This window comes from Nerophis lumbriciformis, linkage group LG03 (assembly GCF_033978685.3).
Source record: "Nerophis lumbriciformis linkage group LG03, RoL_Nlum_v2.1, whole genome shotgun sequence".
Taxonomy (NCBI): Eukaryota; Metazoa; Chordata; class Actinopteri; order Syngnathiformes; family Syngnathidae; genus Nerophis; species Nerophis lumbriciformis.
In genome coordinates, this window is record NC_084550.2 from 7,660,118 (window position 1) to 7,682,433 (window position 22,316).

Below are 22,316 nucleotides of genomic sequence, written 5' to 3' on the forward strand. Positions count from 1 at the left end.
AGTGTTGATGACACAGCTTTGCAACAGTTGATATTCTAGTTTCAAGCATGTTTTACTCAATATAGGTCATCAAATCTCAGCAACAAGCTGTAATATCTTACTGAGATCATTTAGGACCAAAACCCGTAAAACAAGTAAAACACTCTAACATAAAATCTGCTTAGTGAGAAGAATGATCTTATCAGACAGAAAATAAGCAAATATCACCCTTATTTGACATATTTCATCTTACTTAGATTTCAGTTTTTGCAGTGTAGTGAGACATTTAAAAAAAAAATGTTTTATTGGAATTACAGGATTGCTGTTAAAAAGAAAAAAAGAGGATAAAGATATCCTGAGAAAATGCAAACAGGCACTTTTTGTCTTTTTACAGGGAAATTCATGACATGGATTGTTAGTGGCACCCAAAGCTACACATACTTATAGTAGTATGAGACAGACAACAAGAATGTAGTCAAATAGTCAGTTTGGTTTTGTCTGCAAACATTCATCACCCTGACATTACACAATCAAATGTAGCAGCTCCACATGATGGACTTAAAGTTACAAGGCATGTTAACACTGATGTATGATCATAAAAACACGCAGTAAAAAAAAAAAAATTAGTCGCCACTCTTGTTCGGAGTGGTCTGCCTGCTGTGTTAAGGTTCCCGCCCTCAAGTGCAGCCACGTTTCCACCTGTTTCTACTGAGGGTGCGCCGTTTCCACACATGTCCAGCAGAGGGCGCGCATCCGCTCATTGACCATCACAGCGCCTCCTTGTTGCTCAAGAGGTGCTTTTGGAAGGAAGTTCAAGAGATGGCGCACACGCTGCTTTGGTTTTTCATTGCCTCCCTCATCTTCAACTCCCTGGTGCTCCGCCTCTTGATGCCCTCCAGGTACAAGACGCGGTCAAACTGGCCCGCTCCCAGAGGAATACTGGCCGGTTTATAAATGCAAAATAGGATTTAATTAAGTAAATGTTGGTATAATGGTGTTTTTAATAAACATTTTGATATAGACACATTTTAGCTCTTTAAACTTTTTTTTTTTTTGATTACCGTATTTTTCGGAGTATAAGTCGCACCGGCCGAAAATGCATAATAAAGAAGGGAAAAACATATATAAGTCGCATTTTTGGGGAAATGTATTTGATAAAAGCCAACACCAAGAATAGACATTTGAAAGGCAATTTAAAATAAATAAAGAATAGTGAACAACAGGCTGAATAAGTGTACGTTATATGAGGCATAAATAACCAACTGGTATGTTAACGTAACATATTATGGTAAGAGTCATTCAAACAACTATAACATATAGAACATGCTATACGTTTACCAAACAATCTGTCACTCCTAATCGCTAAATCCCATGAAATCTTATACGTCTAGTCCAGGGGTCGGCAACCCAACTTGTTGAAAGAGCCACATTTGACCAACAATACAAAAAACAAATCTGTCTGGAGCCGCAAAAAGTCAGAAGCCTTATATAAGTGTTATGTAAGTACGTTTTTCAGAGGGTCAGGTAACTCCTGGAAATGACGGGCTTAAAACTGCCAAAGGTAAAGATGAATGTCCCCAAGTTAAAGGAATTCGCAATAAATCATAATGGATTTATAGCAATCTTTGCAAGCTGGGTAACGTTTGCTGTGGTCTGGAACAATATGGCACACAATCAGAAATGCAGCCAATATTACATCCATGAGACACGCAAATAAACATTAAATACACAGAGGACATAAGTAAAATTAAATTAACTCAAATATAGCTACCAACGAGGTGTAATGATGCAATATGTACACACAGCTGGCCGAAATAGCACGTTAGCATGGATAATTAGCACTCCACGCAAGTCAATAACATCAACAAAGCTCACCTTTGTGCATTCACGCGCAGCATAAAACATTTGGTGGACAAAACGAGACAAAGAAGGAGTGGCATGAAACAAGTATTTCTGTGGCAGCGTCGGAGAAAGTTGTACATGTAAACAAACTATGGTGAGTTCCAGAGGTGGGTAGTAACGCGCTACATTTACTCCATTACATCTACTTGAGTAACTTTTGGGATAAATTGTACTTCTAAGAGTAGTTTTAATGCAACATACTCTTACTTTTACTTGAGTATATTTATAGAGAAGAAACGCTACTTTTACTCCGCTACTTTCACTCCGCTACTTTTATCTACATTCAGCTCGCTACTCGCTACTAATTTTTATCGATCTGTTAATGCACGCTTTGTTTGTTTTGGTCTGTCAGACAGACCTTCATAGTGCCTGCGTTTCACCAAATGCAGTCACTGGTGACGTTTCACTCCGTTCCACCAATCAGATGCAGTCACTGGTGACGTTAGACCAATCAAACAGAGCCAGGTGGTCACATGACCTGACTTAAACAAGTTGAAAAACGTATTCGGGTGTTACCATTTAGTGGTCAATTGTACGGAATATGTACTGTACTGTGCAATCTACTAATAAAAGTTCCAACCAATCAATCAAAACTGTGAAGGAAAAAAGACCCTTTTTTATTTCAACCGTACATCCCGTCAAAAGCCTAAAGACTGACTGCACAGTTCCTGTCTTCACAATAAAAGTGCCGCTCCATTGCGCCTGTGCTTTCAAAATAAGAGTCTTCGAAAGCCAGCGCAAACAAGCTAGCAAGCTACGGAGTTTGCCGCCAATGTATTTCTTGTAAAGTGTATAAAAACGAATATGGAAGCTGGACAAATAAGATGCCAAAAACCAACCACTTTCATGTGGTATTAGACAGAAAGGAGGACTTTTTTTCTCCTCCATTTGAAAATGTGGACATTATCATCACTACTGTCTGATTACAATCAATGCAAGTCATCAGAATCAGGTATTACACCAACTTATATTCTTGTCTTCATGAAAGAAAGGAATCTATATGTGTTAAACATGCATGTATATTCATTAAAACACCTTTAACATGTAAACAAAAATGGCAAAATAAATAAATATAAATTATATACTGTATATATCAATGTATGTATATATATATATATACATATATATATATATATGTGTGTGTGTGTGTGTGTGTATGTTACTCATCAGTTACTCAGTACTTGAGTAGTTTTTTCACAACATACTTTTTACTTTTACTCAAGTAAATATTTGGGTGACTACTCCTTACTTTTACTTGAGTAATAAATCTCTAAAGTAACAGTACTCTTACGTGAGTACAATTTCTGGCTACTCTACCCACCTCTGGTGAGTTCAAGGACAGCCGAAATTAGTAGGACAAAACGGCGGTGGCCAAATCTCATCAGTGAAGCATGTTTAATATAAACAGTGGGATTTCTAACAATTAGGAAGGTTTGTGTCATGTTTGTTCTCCTACAGAAAATATATTAAAACAACATATTTTTCACTCATCTTTTTCCATTTTTGAAAAAGCTCCAAGGAGCCACTAGGACGGTGCTAAAGAGCCACATGCGGGTTGCTGACCCCAGGTCTAGTCTCTTACGTGAATGAGCTAAATAATATTAATTGATATTTTACGCTAATGTGTTAATAATTTCACACATAAGTCGCTCCTGAGTATAAGTCGCACCCCCGGCCAAACTATGAAAAAAACTGCGACTTATAGTCCGAAAAATACGGTATTTTTTTCCCATGCATATTTTGGCGTAACATTTCAATTGGATAACTGTAAAATTTTACTAATCAACAAAAAAAAAACACAGCATATCATAGCAATCCCTAAACAATAGAGATGTCCGATAATATCGGACTGCCGATATTATCGGCCGATAAATGCTTTAAAATGTAATATCGGAAATTATCGGTATCGGTTTCAAAAAGTAAAATGTATGACTTTTTAAAACGCCGCTGTACGGAGTGGTACACGGACGTAGGGAGAAGTACAGAGCAGTTGCATCTCCCAGTCATACTTTCCAACCCTCCCCATTTTCCCGGGAGACTCCCGAATTTCAGTGCCTCTCCCGAAAATCTCAACCATTCTCCCGAATTTCTCCCGATTTCCACCCAGACAACAATATTGGGGGCGTGCCTTAAAGGCACTGTCTTTGCGTGCTGGCCCAATCACATAATATCTACGGCTTTTCACACACTCAAGTGAATGCAATGCATACTTGGTCAACAGCCATACAGGTCACACTGAGGGTGGCCGTATAAACAACTTTAACACTGTTACTATTATAATTATGATGATAGTATATATGATAGTATATATCTGTATCATGAATCAATTTAAGTGGACCCCGACTTAAACAAGTTGAAAAACTTATTGGGGTGTTACCATTTAGTGGTCAATTGTACGGAATATGTACTTCACTGTGCAACCTACTAATAAAAGTCTCAATCAATCAATCAACAAAAATGCGCCACACTGTGAACCCACACCAAACAAGAATGACAAACACATTTCGGGAGAACATCCGCACCGTAACACAACATAAAAACAACAGAACAAATACCCAGAACCCCTCGCAGCACTAACTCTTCCGGGCCGCTACAATATACACCCCCCCGCTACCCCCTAACCCCGTCCACCTCAACCTCCTCATGCTCTCAGGGAGAGCATGTCCTAAATTCCAAGCTGCTGTTTTGAGGGATGTTAAAAAAAATAATGCACTTTGTGACTTCAATAATAAATATGGCAGTGCCATGTTGGCACTTTTTTCCATAACTTGAGTTGTTTTATTTTGGAAAACCTTGTTACATTGTTTAATGCATCCAGCGGGGCATCACAACAAAATTAGGTATAATAATGTGTTAATTCCACGACTGTATATATCGGTATCGGGTGATATCGGTAATTAAGAGTTGGACAATATCAGAATATCGGCAAAAAAGCCATTATCGGACATCTCTACTAAACACTGTTGGGGGTAGCCCCATCGTGGGTGCAAAAGGTATTTGAGGGTAAGCAGACTTACGTGTCTCTGCCCGCCTTAAGTTTGACGTGGAAAACGCCGACAACGGGCCGGTGGTCCGAGGTCTTGATGCTGGAGCAGCTGGTGTATTTGAGGACGTGGATGTCGTCTACATATCTTGTCCGAAACAAGATCCGGTCCTGCAATTTGGTAAAAAAAAAAATAAAAAAATCCACACAACGTCAAGTTTCCTCAAAGGTGGTGGACTTGAGTGAAGGTGGTCTTTTCACCGTGTACGAAGGCGTCCTCTGCTTGGTGGTGGTGTCGTAGACGTCGGTGCCGATGTCAAACTTGTATGTAGGCAGGAAGTGGATGCGCGCCTCTTGGAAGCCTTTGAAGATGGAACCTTAAAACAAGATTGATATTTGATTCATATTTATTTTTTGAATTTATATGGCACCAAAATCACTACAAAAATGTATTTGTATGGTTTTGAGTTCATCTCAAATGTCCATGGTCAAATCGAATGATATCTTCATAAGCCACACCCCCAAAATACAGACTGGCCAATCACAGAACACGAGCCTCTACCCTCACATTCCATTCGATGGAGCATGTTTGCGTCGTTTTGGACCCTTGTTTGGTGTTCGGGTCTGTGGGACCCGTTTTCATTTTTTATTAAAAGAAAAATGATACAATTAATTAATTTTTTCAAACTGAGACTCACTGGCTCATTTTGTGTGAAGAACATATATCAGAATACATATTTAATGACCACACACCAAACACCCCCCCTACACATTTCTATTACATATAAGATGTTCGGGTCCACTGCACCCAGGGCTAATAGAAGTGAGGAAATTGATGTTCTGTGTACCACACACACACACACACACACACACACACACACACACACACACACACACACACACACACAGCAGGCCTAGACAGGAGGAGGACAGAGTGTAGGTACACAGAACATCAGAGGGTCAAATGTGCGAGAAAATGAGAGCAGACAGTGTTGACAAACAATGTCGGTTTAAATCGAGAATCGATTCTGAATCTGAACTAGGGATGTCCCGATCCGATATTTGGATCGGATCGGCTGCCGATATTTGCCAAAAATTGCGTATCGGCAAGGCATGGGAAAATGCCGATCCAGATCCAGTTTAAAAAAAACTCCGGTCCGTGTTTTCCACTCCGTAATTTCCGTTCCGCATTTTCCAGCACACCTTCAACACATCCACAATTCTCACGCAGTTGCTTTTAGCTGCTGGCATTACACGACAGGCTCTTCTCACTCTTTCCTGTGTCTCCCTCTCACAGACAGCGAGCGCACCTTCTTACACACGTCACATACTGTCACGTCACACGTCACATACGTATGCGTCCTCTCCCAGCAGAGAGCGAGGTAGCTGCATGGCTAACGTTAGCTGTGATGCTAGCGCAGCCGCTAAGGTGCGCGCCTGCTCCAACGTCCTCTGCGCACGGCAAATCTATGCCACGCACAAAATCAAATAAAAAAATAAGCGCATAACAATTTTCGACACACGGACACGACAGAGACAACAGTTTTCGTCATCATTGTTCAAATATTGTGACGTCTGTCGAGACGCTTATCTCCATTCGGTGCCACACGTCCAGACTCCACACCATCAAAATGGCAAAAATTTCCACATCAACACCGTATGAAAAAATTAGTGATTTTTTTAGTTGTGATTTCCTTCTCTGCATGAAAGTTTAAAAGTAGCATATATTAATGCAGTATGAAGAAGAATGTTTTAATGTAGACATGCAAGCCTTGAAAGAAAATTTTGAAAATCAGGACTACATTTTCTGCAAATGGGTGCATTTCTACCCTATATTTTAACTTTAGATTTATTCTCATATCAAACTCTTTTGGCTGTCTTTTTGACACTTACATCCGGCGCCCCCCCTCCACACCCTGGATTATAAATAATGTAAATAATTCAATGTGATTATCTTGTGTGATGACTGTATTATGATGATAGTATATATCTGATAGTATATATCTGTATCATGAATCAATTTAAGTGGACCCCGTCTTAAACAAGTTGAAAAACTTATTGGGGTGTTACCATTTAGTGGTCAATTGTACGGAATATGTACTTCACTGTGCAACCTACTACTAAAAGTCTCAATCAATCAATCAAAACACATAGAATCATCATACTGCTGTGATTATATGCATCAAGTGTTCATTCAAGGCTAAGGCAAAATATCGAGATATATATTGTGTATCGCAATATGGCCTTAAAATATCGCAATATTAAAAAAAGGCCATATCGCCCAGCCCTAGTTCAATGATGCCATTTCTGTTTGTCATGTATAATTTTGTCTATTTTGTGTTTATCCTTGAATAAACAGGTCAGTTTCTTGTTACCAACCATTGTGTATTATTCAAACTCCCCTAATTCAGCTGGCTAGTTGTTATCAAGAGTACTAAAACCCTTTTCAACATGATTCTGACAACTAAGTAGGCCAAATAACTTTAAACTTTAATACATGCTCGGATAGGCCAGTATCGGTCAGTATCGGTATCGGTCAGTATCGGTATCGGATCGGAAATGCAAAAACAATATCGGATCGGAAGTGCAAAAACCTGGATCGGGACATCCCTAATCTGAACCAAATTGAATCGTGAGTTATTTTAAGATTCACACCCCTAATGCATACAGGAATGGGATATTCAGTGGTGTTGTTGGCAAAGTTACCGTCTTTCATTTCCTTGGCGAGCTGGTCGTGCTCCAACAGGGCAGCCATGTCACCCCCCGCTGCACACTCGATGATGCTCTCCACGCCGGCCCGGTCGTGACCCAGCCGGAAGTTGAAATCTCCGAACCAGAAGACCTGATCGAACCTCGTTGTGACGTCAGCTGCAGACAGAAGGTACCATGCATGTGTAGATAGTACTTTATTTGATTCCTTCAGGAAAATGTGTGTGTCTTAAAGGACAACAAACAAATGACATCAGTAGTTTGTGTTGCATGTATTTGGGAGTACTGGTAGTGTTGACGACTCTTACATGAGGTGGAGCGATACGGGTTGGTATCAGGTAGTCCTTTAGGGAGAGATAACGCTTCCACAATCTTGTTGTAGTCCAGAATCCTCTCGTATACTTTGGCATCTCCAGCTGGCAGGGGGGGGAAACAAACCATGATATGTAATAAAAAAAAGTGCCTTAACACCATCTTTTATAAAACTAACTAGAGATATCCGATAATGGCTTTTTTACCGATATTCCGATATTGTGCAACGCTTAATTAACGATACCGATATCAACCGATACCAATATATACAGTCGTGGAATTACCACATTATTATGCCTAATTTTGTTGTGATGCCCCGCTGGATGCATTAAACAATGTAACAAGGTTTTCCAAAATAAATCAACTCAAGTTATGGAAAAAAAATGCCAACATGGCACTGCCATATTTATTATTGAAGTCACAAAGTGCTTTTTTTTTTTTTAACATGCCTCAAAACAGCAGCTTGGAATTTGGGACATGCTGTCCCTGAGAGAGCAAGAGGAGGTTGAGGTGGGGGGGTAGAGGGTAGCGGGGGGTGTATATTGTAGCGTCCCGGAAGAGTTAGTGCTGCAAGGGGTTCTGGGTATTTGTTCTGTTGTGTTTGTCCTTCTTGTTTGGTGTGGGTTCACAGTGTGGCGCATATTTGTAACAGTGATAAAGTTGTTTATACGGCCACCCTCAGTGTGACCTGTATGGCTGTTGACCAAGTATGCTTTGCATTCACTCGTGTGTGTGTGAAAAGCCGTAGATATTATGCGACTGGGCCGGTACGCAAAGGCAGTGCCTTCAAGGTTTATTGGCGCTCTGTACTTCTCCCTACGTCCGTGTACACAGCGGCGTTTTAAAGTCATAAATTTTACTTTTTGATACCGATAATTATAAAAAATCGATACCGATATTTTCCGATATTACATTTTAAAGCATTTATCGGCCGATAATATCGGCAGTCCGACATTATCGGACATCCCTAAAAAATATATTAGATGTATAGGGAAAATTAACGATACCGATATCATCCGATACCGATATATACAGTCGTGGAATTAACACATTATTATGCCTAATTTTGTTGTGATGCCCCGCTGGATGCATTAAACAATGTAACAAGGTTTTCCAAAATAAATCAACTCAAGTTATGGAAAAAAATGCCAACGTGGCACTGCCATATTTATTATTGAAGTCACAAAGTGCTTTTTTTTTTTTTAACATGCCTCAAAACAGCAGCTTGGAATTTGGGACATGCTCTCCCTGAGAGAGCAAGAGGAGGTTGAGGTGGGGGGGTAGAGGGTAGCGGGGGGTGTATATTGTAGCGTCCCGGAAGAGTTAGTGCTGCAAGGGGTTCTGGGTATTTGTTCTGTTGTGTTTGTCCTTCTTGTTTGGTGTGGGTTCACAGTGTGACGCATATTTGTAACAGTGTTAAAGTTGTTTATACGGCCACCCTCAGTGTGACCTGTATGGCTGTTGACCAACTATGCTTTGCATTCACTCGTGTGTGTGAAAAGCCGTAGATATTATGCGACTGGGCCGGTACGCAAAGGCAGTGCCTTCAAGGTTTATTGGCGCTCTGTACTTCTCCCTACGTCCGTGTACACAGCGGCGTTTTAAAGTCATAAATTTTACTTTTTGATACCGATAATTATAAAAACCGATACCGATATTTTCCGATATTACATTTTAAAGCATTTATCGGCCGATAATATCGGCAGTCCGATATTATCGGACATCCCTAAAAAATATATTAGATGTATAGGGAAAATTAACGATACCGATATCATCCGATACCGATATATACAGTCGTGGAATTAACACATTATTATGCCTAATTTTGTTGTGATGCCCCGCTGGATGCATTAAACAATGTAACAAGGTTTTCCAAAATAAATCAACTCAAGTTATGGAAAAAAAATGCCAACATGGCACTGCCATATTTATTATTGAAGTCACAAAGTGCATTATTTTTTTTAAACGTGCCTCAAAACAGCAGCTTGGAATTTGGGACATGCTCTCCCTGAGAGAGCATGAGGAGGTTGAGGTGGGGGGGTAGAGGGTAGCGGGGGGGTGTATATTGTAGCGTCTCGGAAGAGTTAGTGCTGCAAGGGGTTCTGGGTATTTGTTCTGTTGTGTTACGGTGCGGATGTTCTCCCGAAATGTGTTTGTCCTTCTTGTTTGGTGTGGGTTCACAGTGTGGCGCATATTTGTAACAGTGTTAAAGTTGTTTATACGGCCACCCTCAGTGTGACCTGTATGGCTGTTGACCAAGTTTGCTTTGCATTCACTTGTGTGTGTGAAAAGATGTTATGTGACTGGGCCGGCACGCAAAGGCAGTGCCTTTAAGGTTTATTGGCGCTCTGTACTTCTCCCTACGTCCATGTACACAGCGGCGTTTTAAAGTCATAAATTTTACTTTTTGATACCGATAATTATGAAACCCATACCGATATTTTCTGATATTACATTTTAAAGCATTTATCGGCCGATAAAATATTATCGGACATCCCTAAAAAATATATTACGGTAGATGTAAATGGAAAAAAATCAGGTAACGTACAACAGTACATTTGGGGGGGCTTAAATGTCTGACTTTGTGAGTACAGTATTGGAATAAGTGCAAAGACTTACAGGTAAAGTGGGATGTGATGAAGAGGAAGGAAGTGCCAAAAAAGGTCAAAGCAACGCCCACAGCCCCTTTGGTCTTGATCTGTGAGATGATCCTTGTTGTGACTGTGGCGTGTTCCACCTCTTCAGAGGAAACAAGCAACATTCATATTAACATTACTGCTCTGTCATCTATTCAAAAAAACACATTTCATTGTTGTGGTGAACGACTACACTAGGAAGAAAATGACGACGTGACGGCTGACGGACCCGAGCAGAACCAGATGAGGTCTCTTCTGATGAACGCGGTGAGGTACAGGACGCCGTGTGACGCCGCGTGGAGCATGACGTAGTGCGGCCCCAGTGTCTCCTGCAGGCGTGTGTCCCACTCCCTCCTGCGCACATTGCACACACCAGTCAGTGTGACGCAAAAACAAAGCAAATTGACTCTCAAGTCCCGTTACCTGTCAGGACAACCTTCCTGCACCCCGATGATGTAAAAGTCTTGTACGAAATCGGAGTCGGCGGGAAGCAGGAGGTCGTCCAAGTTGGATGGCAGACCCTGGAAGACACACACACACACAGACACACACACTTTGTTACCCTGAACCAGTGCAAGTAACCAGAAGTGCACCTTGCCTGGTCCGCCCCGCACCTTCTCCCCCTGCATGTTCCAGGTGACGATGTAGAGCCCCAGCCTTCTGTCGGGAAAGTAACGCGTGAGCTCCTCCACGCCTAGCAGGGCGCCGCTCCCCAAGCCGCCTCCTTCCAGGAAGCTCCTGCAAGAAGAGACAGCATTTACAATGGAAACTCTGAAGTCAGAAAAACTTTGTCACAACATTATTTGTTGCTGGAGTTTTGTCTTTTTAGCTGCACTTATTAGTAAAACCATCACCCTAAGCCAGGGGTGCTCATTACGTCGATCACGATCTACCGGTCGATCTCGGAGGGTGTGTCAGTTGATCACCAGCCAGGCATTAAAAAAATAGTCTTAAAAATGAGCGATCATAAATCTTCACTATGACGTCACTTTCGTCACTTGATTGACATTCACGGGACCCGAGGGTCTTCTGAGATGACGCTGGCTGCTGCCAGCTCATTAAAATTACCGACTGGAAGGCGAGAAGCACTTTATTTCAACAGACTCTGGCGCCGTACCTGTCGTCAAAACTCCAAAGACCGACTGCACAGTTGCACAATAAAAGCTCTGCTTCATCCTGCCTGCGCTACCAAAATAAGAGTCGCAGAAAGCTGGCGTGCACAAGCTAGCAAGCTACGGAGTTTGCCGACAATGTATTTCTTGTAAAGTGTATACAAAGGAGTACGGAAGCTGGACAAATAAGATGCCAAAAACCAACCACTTTCATGTGGCATTGGACAGAAAGGAGGACTTTTTTTCTCCTCCATTCGAAAATGCGGACGTTATCATCACCACTGTCTGATTCCAATCAATGCAAGTCATCAGAATCAGGTAATACACCAACTTATATTCTTGTCTTCATGAAAGAAAGGAATCTATATGTGTTAAACATGCTTGTATTATCTTTAAACACCTTTAACTTGTTAACAATATTAACTATATGTGTTAAACATGCTTGCATTATCTTTAAACACCTTTAAGTTGTTAACAATATTAACTATATGTGTTAAACATGCTTGTATTATCTTTAAACACCTTTAAGTTGTTAACAATATTAACTATTTGTGTTAAACATGCTTGTATAATTTTTAACCACCTTTAACTTGTTAACAATATTAACTATATGTGTTAAACATGCTTGCATTATCATTAAACACCTTTAACTTGTTAACAAAAACATATTTCATAAATAAGTAAATATAAATTATATATATGAATGAGGTAGATCCCCACGACTTGATCAATTGAAAAGTAGCTCGCCTGCAGAAAAAGTGTGAGCACCCCTGCCCTAAGCCCTCACTTTGGATCAAAGGGAATCTGGTGTTGTTTATTACAGCACTTTACTTCTTTTTACACTTGCATGACAGTTAGGAAGGCTCTTTTTTAAACTTTTTAACTGGAGAGGGAACAAATATACATAAAGGTAATAGAAAAAATAAATATATCTTAGTTGAAATATAATGCAAATAAATAAATATACAATTTTAGATTGTTCATCAAATAAATATGTATATATATTATTATTATTTATTTATTTTTAATACTTTGTAGCACTTTGAGATTTTAACAAATGTAAAGTGCGTTACAAATGTAATTCATTATTATTATTATTAAATAAAATAAAAATAAAACAAAAATACTAATAATAAACTAAACAAAACATTCTTGTGGCAATGTACATCAATTATTAATATTTTTTCTACATCCTTCCAGTAGGCTTGAAACACCCCCCCGCCCCCCCTAAAAAAATCTCTTCAACCATCTTTACCTGCTCAGTGGTTAGAGTGTCCGCCCTGAGACTGGAAGGTCGTGAGTTCAAACCCCGGCCGAGTCATACCAAAGACTATAAAAATGGGAGCCATTACCTCCCTGCTTGGCACTCAGCATCAAGGGTTGGAATTGGGGGTTAAATCACCAAATGATTCCCGAGCGCAGCCACCGCTGCTGCTCGCTGCTCCCCTCACCTCCCAGGGGGTGAACATGGGATGGGTCAAATGCAGAGGATAATTTCACCACACCTAGTGTGTGTGTGACAATCATTAGTACTTTAACTTTTCTTGAACAGGTCTTCCCTCAGGTGCAACACAGGAGTAGTTTTAATGTTCCCCATTGTCCATTGTAGAGGTATCTCTCCTCCGGGTTCTTCGGACCACCAAGCACTGACATAACGGTCTCGTCCAGGTTTACAATACTGTTTTATTTTTCAATAGATTGTCTTGCTTTTCAGCAATTAGTTTGTGTTCATCTCTCTCGCTCGTGCTTCAACTCCAATTCCCCTCTCCTCCCCGGCTGCTGCCTTTTAACAGAGCGACAGGTGAATAGACCAGCAGGCCAAGGTGGGCCATCTACGCACCTGTCGCTGATCTCGAAGCCGGTCCTGGCACACCCCGCTTCGCTGCAGGTCCGCAGGCCACACCCCCCTCCACATCCATATTTCCTTTCCAATGTCCAGCCACAGATTCCGAGTAGGAGATTTGACTTTAAAAGCACCAAATCACCATCCTCCTTGTGTACAACTGACACTTTGTGTGCCATGTACATAGTCAGACATGTCACTGGAATAGTATATATCAGCACTTTAGACATAATCGAGTGTACGACGTCTTCCCAAAATGATGGATTGGGATCTGAGCCGAGGATGTCGTTGTGGCTTGTGCAGCCCTTTGAGACAATCGTGATTTAGGGCTATATAAGTAAACATTGATTGATTTATTGATGCTTCTGTCAGTCTACCCCAGGGAAGCTGTGGCTACAAATGTAGCTTACCACCGCCAGGTGTGAATGTGGAGTGAATGAATGTTGGGTTGTCACTTCTCTGTGAAGCGCTTTGAGTGTCTAGAAAATCGAATCCATTACTATTATTACCATTAACATTTCTAAATGCAAACAAATTAGAAGCGCTATTGGACTAATAAATCTGTCCTTTAATAAAGTATGCTGAGTGAGCATCCCTGCCATAATGCACACCCTCCCCATCGCTCACAGGCCTATAGTGCACAATCACACTGACACAAATGAGTCTAGATGACCACAATTTGCAAATTAAGTTCAGGTACATACAGTAAAAGCGCATAACAGGATTCCACAAAAAGTAGTGAAGTGAATTATATTTATAAAGCGCTTTTCTCTAGTGATTCAAAGCACTTTACATAGTGAAACCCATTATCTAAGTTACATTTAAACCAGTGTGGGTGGGCACTGGGAGCCATACTTGCCAACCTTGAGACTAAGGCTGAAACGACGCGTCGACGTAGTCGACGTCATCGGTTACGTAAATACGTCGACGCCGTTTTTGTGCGTCGGCGCGTCGTATATTTACGTCACACTACTGTCATGGCGGAGCGCAAAGCAGACGATGCGAGCGAGGGGAAAAAAGCACGCCAAAAGTCGTCAAAAGTGTGGGAGTATTTCAATAAACGGCCTAATAATGTTGTTGTATGCACACTGTGTCGAGCGGAAATGGCCTATCATAGCAGCACAACGGCTATGAACGAACATTTGAAAAGAAAACACCCGACAGCGTTCTTGCCATCACCATCAACTAGTCAATCGTCCGCGTGCGTATACGTTGTCATCATTACACAAAAACATGAATGTGTCATTTGTATCTGCGTTGTAAATTCATAAACTAAAGCACCGTTTCGCTCTGAGAGGCGCGTTTGGCGTGCCTGTTCAGTGTTTACAAAGACGCGCTCCTCTTTAACGCTGTGGAGAGCCGGCGGCGGCGAGCGAGCGGCGAGGCGGAGCGAGCGGCGAGGCGGGGCGCGCCGGGAGCGACGCCGCAATCGTGCCCAGGTGCGCGATCCGCGCACCTGGGCACGATCATTCAATCTCCTCTCGCTGAAGAAAATGGGAGCAGCAGAGAGAGAGGGAAGAGAGGCTGGAAGGAGCCAAAGTGAAGCTGACGTGGAGAGACAGAGACAGGGGACAACGAGCGAGCGAGCGAGGAAGAGGAGCCGAAAAGCGAGGAAAGAAAGAGAAAAGAGTTGGAAGAGAAAAGACTTTGTGTAAAATTAAAAGATTGTAAACCTGACAAAGCCGTCTGGCGTTCAGTCTGTCGGTCCTGAAAGAACCCCACGGCACAAGACGTGTCACAAACGCTAACGTTAATTAGTTGTGCAAATACCTTTTACAACATTAACAGTTACATATACTATGTACAAACCAACAATTAACTTTCACTTTAATCATACTATCATTGTTGTGTTATTAAGCAAAGTAAGCAATGCTTTTACTTTTGTTGAAATGTTTACACTGTACACTTTTTTGTATTGGATGTTTAGCTTTATTTTTGCACATTTTAGCAAATAAGCAATACTTTTACTTTTGTTGAAATGTTTACACTGTTACAGAATATTTCCGTTTTGCACTTTTTTGTATTGGATGTTTATCTTTATTTTTGCACATTTTAAAGCAAAATAAGCAATACTTTTAATTTTGAAATGCTTATACTATTGCAGAATATTAAGATTTGCACTGGATGTTTACTTTTATATTTGCACATTAAAAAGCAAATAAGCTACTTTTAATTTTGTTAAATGTTAAAAGTTTTAAATGTTTACATTGTTACAGAATATTTTGTCATGTTGTTGTCAATGTTGACTGAGTGGCCATACTTTTTTTTTTGTAAATAAAAGCCATGCCTTTTGAAAAAACTGGCCTACATTTATTTTTTCCTCTTCATTTTAAATTAAAAAAATAATCGGTAAAAGGAAAAATAATCTATAGATTAATCGAAAAAAATAATCTATAGATTAACCGATTAATCGAAAAAATAATCTATAGATTAATCGATAGAAAAATAATCGTTAGCTGCAGCCCTACTTGAGACCTACGAATTCGGGAGATGGGGGGGGTAACGGGGGTGTATATTGTAGAGTCCCGGAAGAGTTAATGCTGCAAGGGGTTCTGGGTATTTGTTCTGTTGTGTTTATGTTGTGTTACGGTGCGAATGTTCTCCCGAAATGTGTCTGTCGTTCTTGTTTGGTGTGGGTTCACAGTGTGGCGCATATTTGTAACAGTGTTAAAGTTGTTTATACGGCCACCCTCAGTGTGACCTGCGTGGCTGTTGATCAAGTATGCCTTGCATTCACTTATGTGTGTGTAAAAGACACATATATTATGTGACTGGGCCGGCACGCTGTTTGTATGGAGGAAAAGCGGACGTGACGACGGGTTGTAGAGAACGCTAAAGGCAGTGCCTTTAAGACACGCCCCCAATATTGTTGTCCGGGAGAAATTTGGGAGAATGGTTGCCCCAGGAGATTTTCGGGAGGGGCACTGAAATTCGGGAGTCTCCCGGGAAAATCGGGAGGGTTGGCAAGTATGCTGGGAGCAGGTGGGTAAAGTGTCTTGCCCAAGGACACAACGGCAGTGACTAGGATGGCGGAAGCGGGGATCGAACCTGCAACCCTCAAGTTGCTGGCACAGCCGCTGTACCAACCGAGCCGTGCCGCATGTAAAAAACTGATTTATGCAAAACGTAGAGAGGCGGATCATGGACCAAAGAGGAACACATTACATTTTGGAACGCCGCACAATTATTATAATCTGTTTCTCAAACCAAGAAGCAGTCTGCTAACCAACTAACACATCCACTTGTTAGCAGTTTAGCTCTGCTGTACTGAGTGACATTCTAGTCTCACTATTATGTTAGATCCACTATGGACTGGACTCTCACTATTATGTTAGATCCACTATGGACTGGACTCTCACTAATATGTTAGATCCACTATGGACTGGACTCTCACTATTATGTTAGTTCCACTATGGACTGGACTCTCACTATTATGTTAGATCCACTATGGACTGGACTCTCACTAATATGTTAGATCCACTATGGACTGGACTCTCACTATTATGTTAGATCCACTATGGACTGGACTCTCACTATTATGTTAGATCCACTATGGACTGGACTCTCACTATTATGTTAGATCCACTATGGACTGGACTCTCACTATTATGTTAGATCCACTATGGACTGGACTCTCACTAATATGTTAGATCCACTATGGACTGGACTCTCACTAATATGTTAGATCCACTATGGACTGTCACTATTATGTTAGATCCACTATGGACTGGACTCTCACTATTATGTTAGATCCACTATGGACTGGACTCTCACTAATATGTTAGATCCACTATGGACTGGACTCTCACTATTATGTTAGTTCCACTATGGACTGGACTCTCACTATTATGTTAGATCCACTATGGACTGGACTCTCACTAATATGTTAGATCCACTATGGACTGGACTCTCACTATTATGTTAGATCCACTATGGACTGGACTCTCACTATTATGTTAGATCCACTATGGACTGGACTCTCACTATTATGTTAGATCCACTATGGACTGGACTCTCACTATTATGTTAGATCCACTATGGACTGGACTCTCACTAATATGTTAGATCCACTATGGACTGGACTCTCACTAATATGTTAGATCCACTATGGACTGTCACTATTATGTTAGATCCACTATGGACTGGACTCTCACTATTATGTTAGATCCACTATGGACTGGACTCTCACTAATATGTTAGATCCACTATGGACTGGACTCTCACTATTATGTTAGTTCCACTATGGACTGGACTCTCACTATTATGTTAGATCCACTATGGACTGGACTCTCACTAATATGTTAGATCCACTATGGACTGGACTCTCACTATTATGTTAGATCCACTATGGACTGGACTCTCACTATTATGTTAGATCCACTATGGACTGGACTCTCACTATTATGTTAGATCCACTATGGACTGGACTCTCACTATTATGTTAGATCCACTATGGACTGGACTCTCACTAATATGTTAGATCCACTATGGACTGGACTCTCACTAATATGTTAGATCCACTATGGACTGTCACTATTATGTTAGATCCACTATGGACTGGACTCTCACTATTATGTTAGATCCACTATGGACTGGACTCTCACTATTATGTTAGATCCACTATGGACTGGACTCTCACTATTATGTTAGATCCACTATGGACTGGACTCTCACTAATATGTTAGATCCACTATGGACTGGACTCTCACTATTATGTTAGATCCACTATGGACTGGACTCTCACTAATATGTTAGTTCCACTATGGACTGGACTCTCACTATTATGTTAGATCCACTATGGACTGGACTCTCACTAATATGTTAGATCCACTATGGACTGGACTCTCACTATTATGTTAGATCCACTATGGACTGGACTCTCACTATTATGTTAGATCCACTATGGACTGGACTCTCACTATTATGTTAGATCCACTATGGACTGGACTCTCACTATTATGTTAGATCCACTATGGACTGGACTCTCACTAATATGTTAGATCCACTATGGACTGGACTCTCACTAATATGTTAGATCCACTATGGACTGTCACTATTATGTTAGATCCACTATGGACTGGACTCTCACTATTATGTTAGATCCACTATGGACTGGACTCTCACTATTATGTTAGATCCACTATGGACTGGACTCTCACTATTATGTTAGATCCACTATGGACTGGACTCTCACACTATTATGTTAGATCCACTATGGACTGGACTCTCACACTATTATGTTAGATCCACTATGGACTGGACTCACACTATTATGTTAGATCCACTATGGACTGGACTCTCACTAATATGTTAGATCCACTATGGACTGGACTCTCACTATTATGTTAGATCCACTATGGACTGGACTCTCACTATTATGTTAGATCCACTATGGACTGGACTCTCACTATTATGTTAGATCCACTATGGACTGGACTCTCACTATTATGTTAGATCCACTATGGACTGGACTCTCACTATTATGTTAGATCCACTATGGACTGGACTCTCACTAATATGTTAGATCCACTATGGACTGGACTCTCACTATTATGTTAGATCCACTATGGACTGGACTCTCACTATTATGTTAGCTACACTATGGACTGGACTCTCACTATTATGTTAGATCCACTATGGACTGGACTCTCACTATTATGTTAGATCCACTATGGACTGGACTCTCACTATTATGTTAGATCCACTATGGACTGGACTCTCACTAATATGTTAGTTCCACTATGGACTGGACTCTCACTATTATGTTAGATCCACTATGGACTGGACTCTCACTAATATGTTAGATCCACTATGGACTGGACTCTCACTATTATGTTAGATCCACTATGGACTGGACTCTCACTATTATGTTAGATCCACTATGGACTGGACTCTCACTATTATGTTAGATCCACTATGGACTGGACTCTCACTATTATGTTAGATCCACTATGGACTGGACTCTCACTAATATGTTAGATCCACTATGGACTGGACTCTCACTAATATGTTAGATCCACTATGGACTGTCACTATTATGTTAGATCCACTATGGACTGGACTCTCACTATTATGTTAGATCCACTATGGACTGGACTCTCACTATTATGTTAGATCCACTATGGACTGGACTCTCACTATTATGTTAGATCCACTATGGACTGGACTCTCACACTATTATGTTAGATCCACTATGGACTGGACTCTCACACTATTATGTTAGATCCACTATGGACTGGACTCACACTATTATGTTAGATCCACTATGGACTGGACTCTCACTAATATGTTAGATCCACTATGGACTGGACTCTCACTATTATGTTAGATCCACTATGGACTGGACTCTCACTATTATGTTAGATCCACTATGGACTGGACTCTCACTATTATGTTAGATCCACTATGGACTGGACTCTCACTATTATGTTAGATCCACTATGGACTGGACTCTCACTATTATGTTAGATCCACTATGGACTGGACTCTCACTAATATGTTAGATCCACTATGGACTGGACTCTCACTATTATGTTAGATCCACTATGGACTGGACTCTCACTATTATGTTAGCTACACTATGGACTGGACTCTCACTATTATGTTAGATCCACTATGGACTGGACTCTCACTATTATGTTAGATCCACTATGGACTGGACTCTCACTATTATGTTAGATCCACTATGGACTGGACTCTCACTATTATGTTAGATCCACTATGGACTGGACTCTCACTATTATGTTAGATCCACTATGGACTGGACTCTCACTATTATGTTAGATCCACTATGGACTGGACTCTCACTATTATTATTATATGTGGGCTTTGTACCGAGGATGTCGTTGTGGCTTGTGCAGCCCGTTGAGACACTTGTGATTTAGGGCTATATAAATAAAGATTGATTGATTGATTGATTGATATTATGTTAGATCCACTATGGACTGGACTCTCACTATTATGTTAGATCCACTATGGACTGGACTCTCACTATTATGTTAGATCCACTATGGACTGGACTCTCACTATTATGTTAGATCCACTATGGACTGGACTCTCACTATCATGTTAGCTCCACTATGGACTGGACTCTCACTAATATGTTAGATCCACTATGGACTGGACTTTCACAATATTATGTCAGACCCACTCGACATCAATTGCTTTTGGTCTCCCCTAGAGGGGTGGTTACCCACATATGCGGTCCTCTCCAAGGTTTCTCATAGTCATTCACATCGCCGTCCCACTGGGGTGAGTTTTTCCTTGCCCTTATGTGGGCTCTGTACCGCGGATGTCGTTGTGGCTTGTGCAGCCCTTTGAGACACTTGTGATTTAGGGCTATATAAATAAACATTGATTGATTGATTGATAGTGAGGACGTATGCTTATTATAACTGATACAATAACACATCTAATGGTGTTCTTGTGATCTAGGTCCAAGCATAAGACTAATTCCCAGTGTGTCCACCTACCTGTTCCTCACATCCTGGGGCTTGATGGGACTCAGCACGCTGCTGGTGGACCTCATGGAGTTGACGGACACGCTATCCGACAGGGCGTCGTCCAGAAGCCGGCTCTCGCTCAGATTCCGGTGGAGCCTCTGCACGCTTCTCGTCCCATAATCCACACAATCCTTGTCAATCCTATTAGCCGTCCTCATGGCCGTGGACACCAGGTTCTGATGGAGGGGCGGCAGAGAACCGGTGGGCTGCAGCGGGGACAGCCTCATTCGGGCGGACCTCAGCCGGAGCTCCGGGGAGTCTTGTTGTTGCTGCTGCTGGCGGACCGGCCCGTGTTCGTACTCGGACAGGCTGCTGCCTCTCTTACGGAAGACGACGGGTACCGGTGTGGAAGCGAGACCCACGGTTGGGTCGCTTTTGAGTGGGGACGCAGGACCAAGAGCGAAGCCGCCGGTGGGTGAAACGGTCGCATCTTCCTTAAGGGAGTCAGTGGACGAGCCCACCGGGTCGCTCAAGCTCTCCTGGCTGGATCTCAGTCTCCTGGTTCGGATAGAATCCTCCGGCGTTCTTCCCTTCCGTGTCCTGGGCAGTGAGGGCGGCCGAGGCTGATAAGGGCTGTCCCCTGCGGCATTGCGAGCAGCCTGCTGGAGTTTGATGGTGTCGTTGAAGTCTTTGCAGAGCTTGTTATCCACCAAGGGGGTCTTGGGCGCCCGGCTGTCACCGACAAGTGTTTCCGAGCCGTTACAGGACTGACTGAGGCCGCTGTCCACGCCATTCTCGGTCATGTCTCTTCTTGTTAGTGGTTAGCCACAAGCTAAGCTACATGCTCGGGCCAGCAAACGGCTATTGTGACCTTTTTAGCTTCATAAAACGCAAACTCCACTTGTTTCATCACCGAACTAGAAATGAATGACGTATCATTTTTATATAAATATGGAAGTAAATACACAGACTTACGTTAGCGGTATCACATTAGCCGGCTAAGCTAATGTTTAAAAAAAAAACGTTTTGCCGTGAAAACCACTGACGCTAAGATGGCTATTTGACCGTTCTAAGTGTCCTTAGAGTCGCGAATGTGATATTATGGAAGATTTACACCCACTTTACCGTCCTTTTCCCACTTAAAATGCTGCGCGTAAAGTAGCCCGGCGACTTCCTTAGCAACGTTTGACAACAACTAACTTTGTTGTCAGGAGGAAGAAGCGACGGAGTTGGGCAAGGCTCCACACTGACCTCTTGTGGCGTACGAACGCCATCACATGGAGGAGGATACTGCAAGCCTCGGTTACTATCAATCATTCTGTGAAATTCACACAATTATAGTCTGGAATTTTTTTTTTGAATTGTTGAAGTAGAGCACAAAATTCCCAAACAGGCTGA

General features: G+C 41.6%; 1 protein-coding gene across 2 annotated transcripts; it reads right to left on the reverse strand.

The window, feature by feature from the left end:
* Window positions 1-267: 267 nt before the first annotated feature.
* On the reverse strand, window positions 268-22,091 carry inpp5e (inositol polyphosphate-5-phosphatase E). 2 transcript variants are annotated; one of them, XM_061932714.1, is made up of 10 exons: window positions 20,949-22,091; window positions 11,136-11,259; window positions 10,945-11,042; window positions 10,751-10,875; window positions 10,505-10,624; window positions 7,882-7,989; window positions 7,571-7,732; window positions 5,126-5,241; window positions 4,899-5,035; window positions 268-918 (listed from the first exon to the last, which is right to left on the reverse strand). In XM_061932714.1, the coding sequence occupies exons 1-10, from the start codon at window positions 21,719-21,721 to the stop codon at window positions 792-794; spliced, it is 1,890 nt and encodes a 629-aa protein (XP_061788698.1). In that variant the 5' UTR covers window positions 21,722-22,091; the 3' UTR covers window positions 268-791. The 2 variants fall into 2 exon arrangements, with proteins under 2 accessions (XP_061788698.1, XP_061788690.1); XM_061932706.1 differs by having other exon boundaries at window positions 11,115-11,259.
* Window positions 22,092-22,316: the final 225 nt, after the last annotated feature.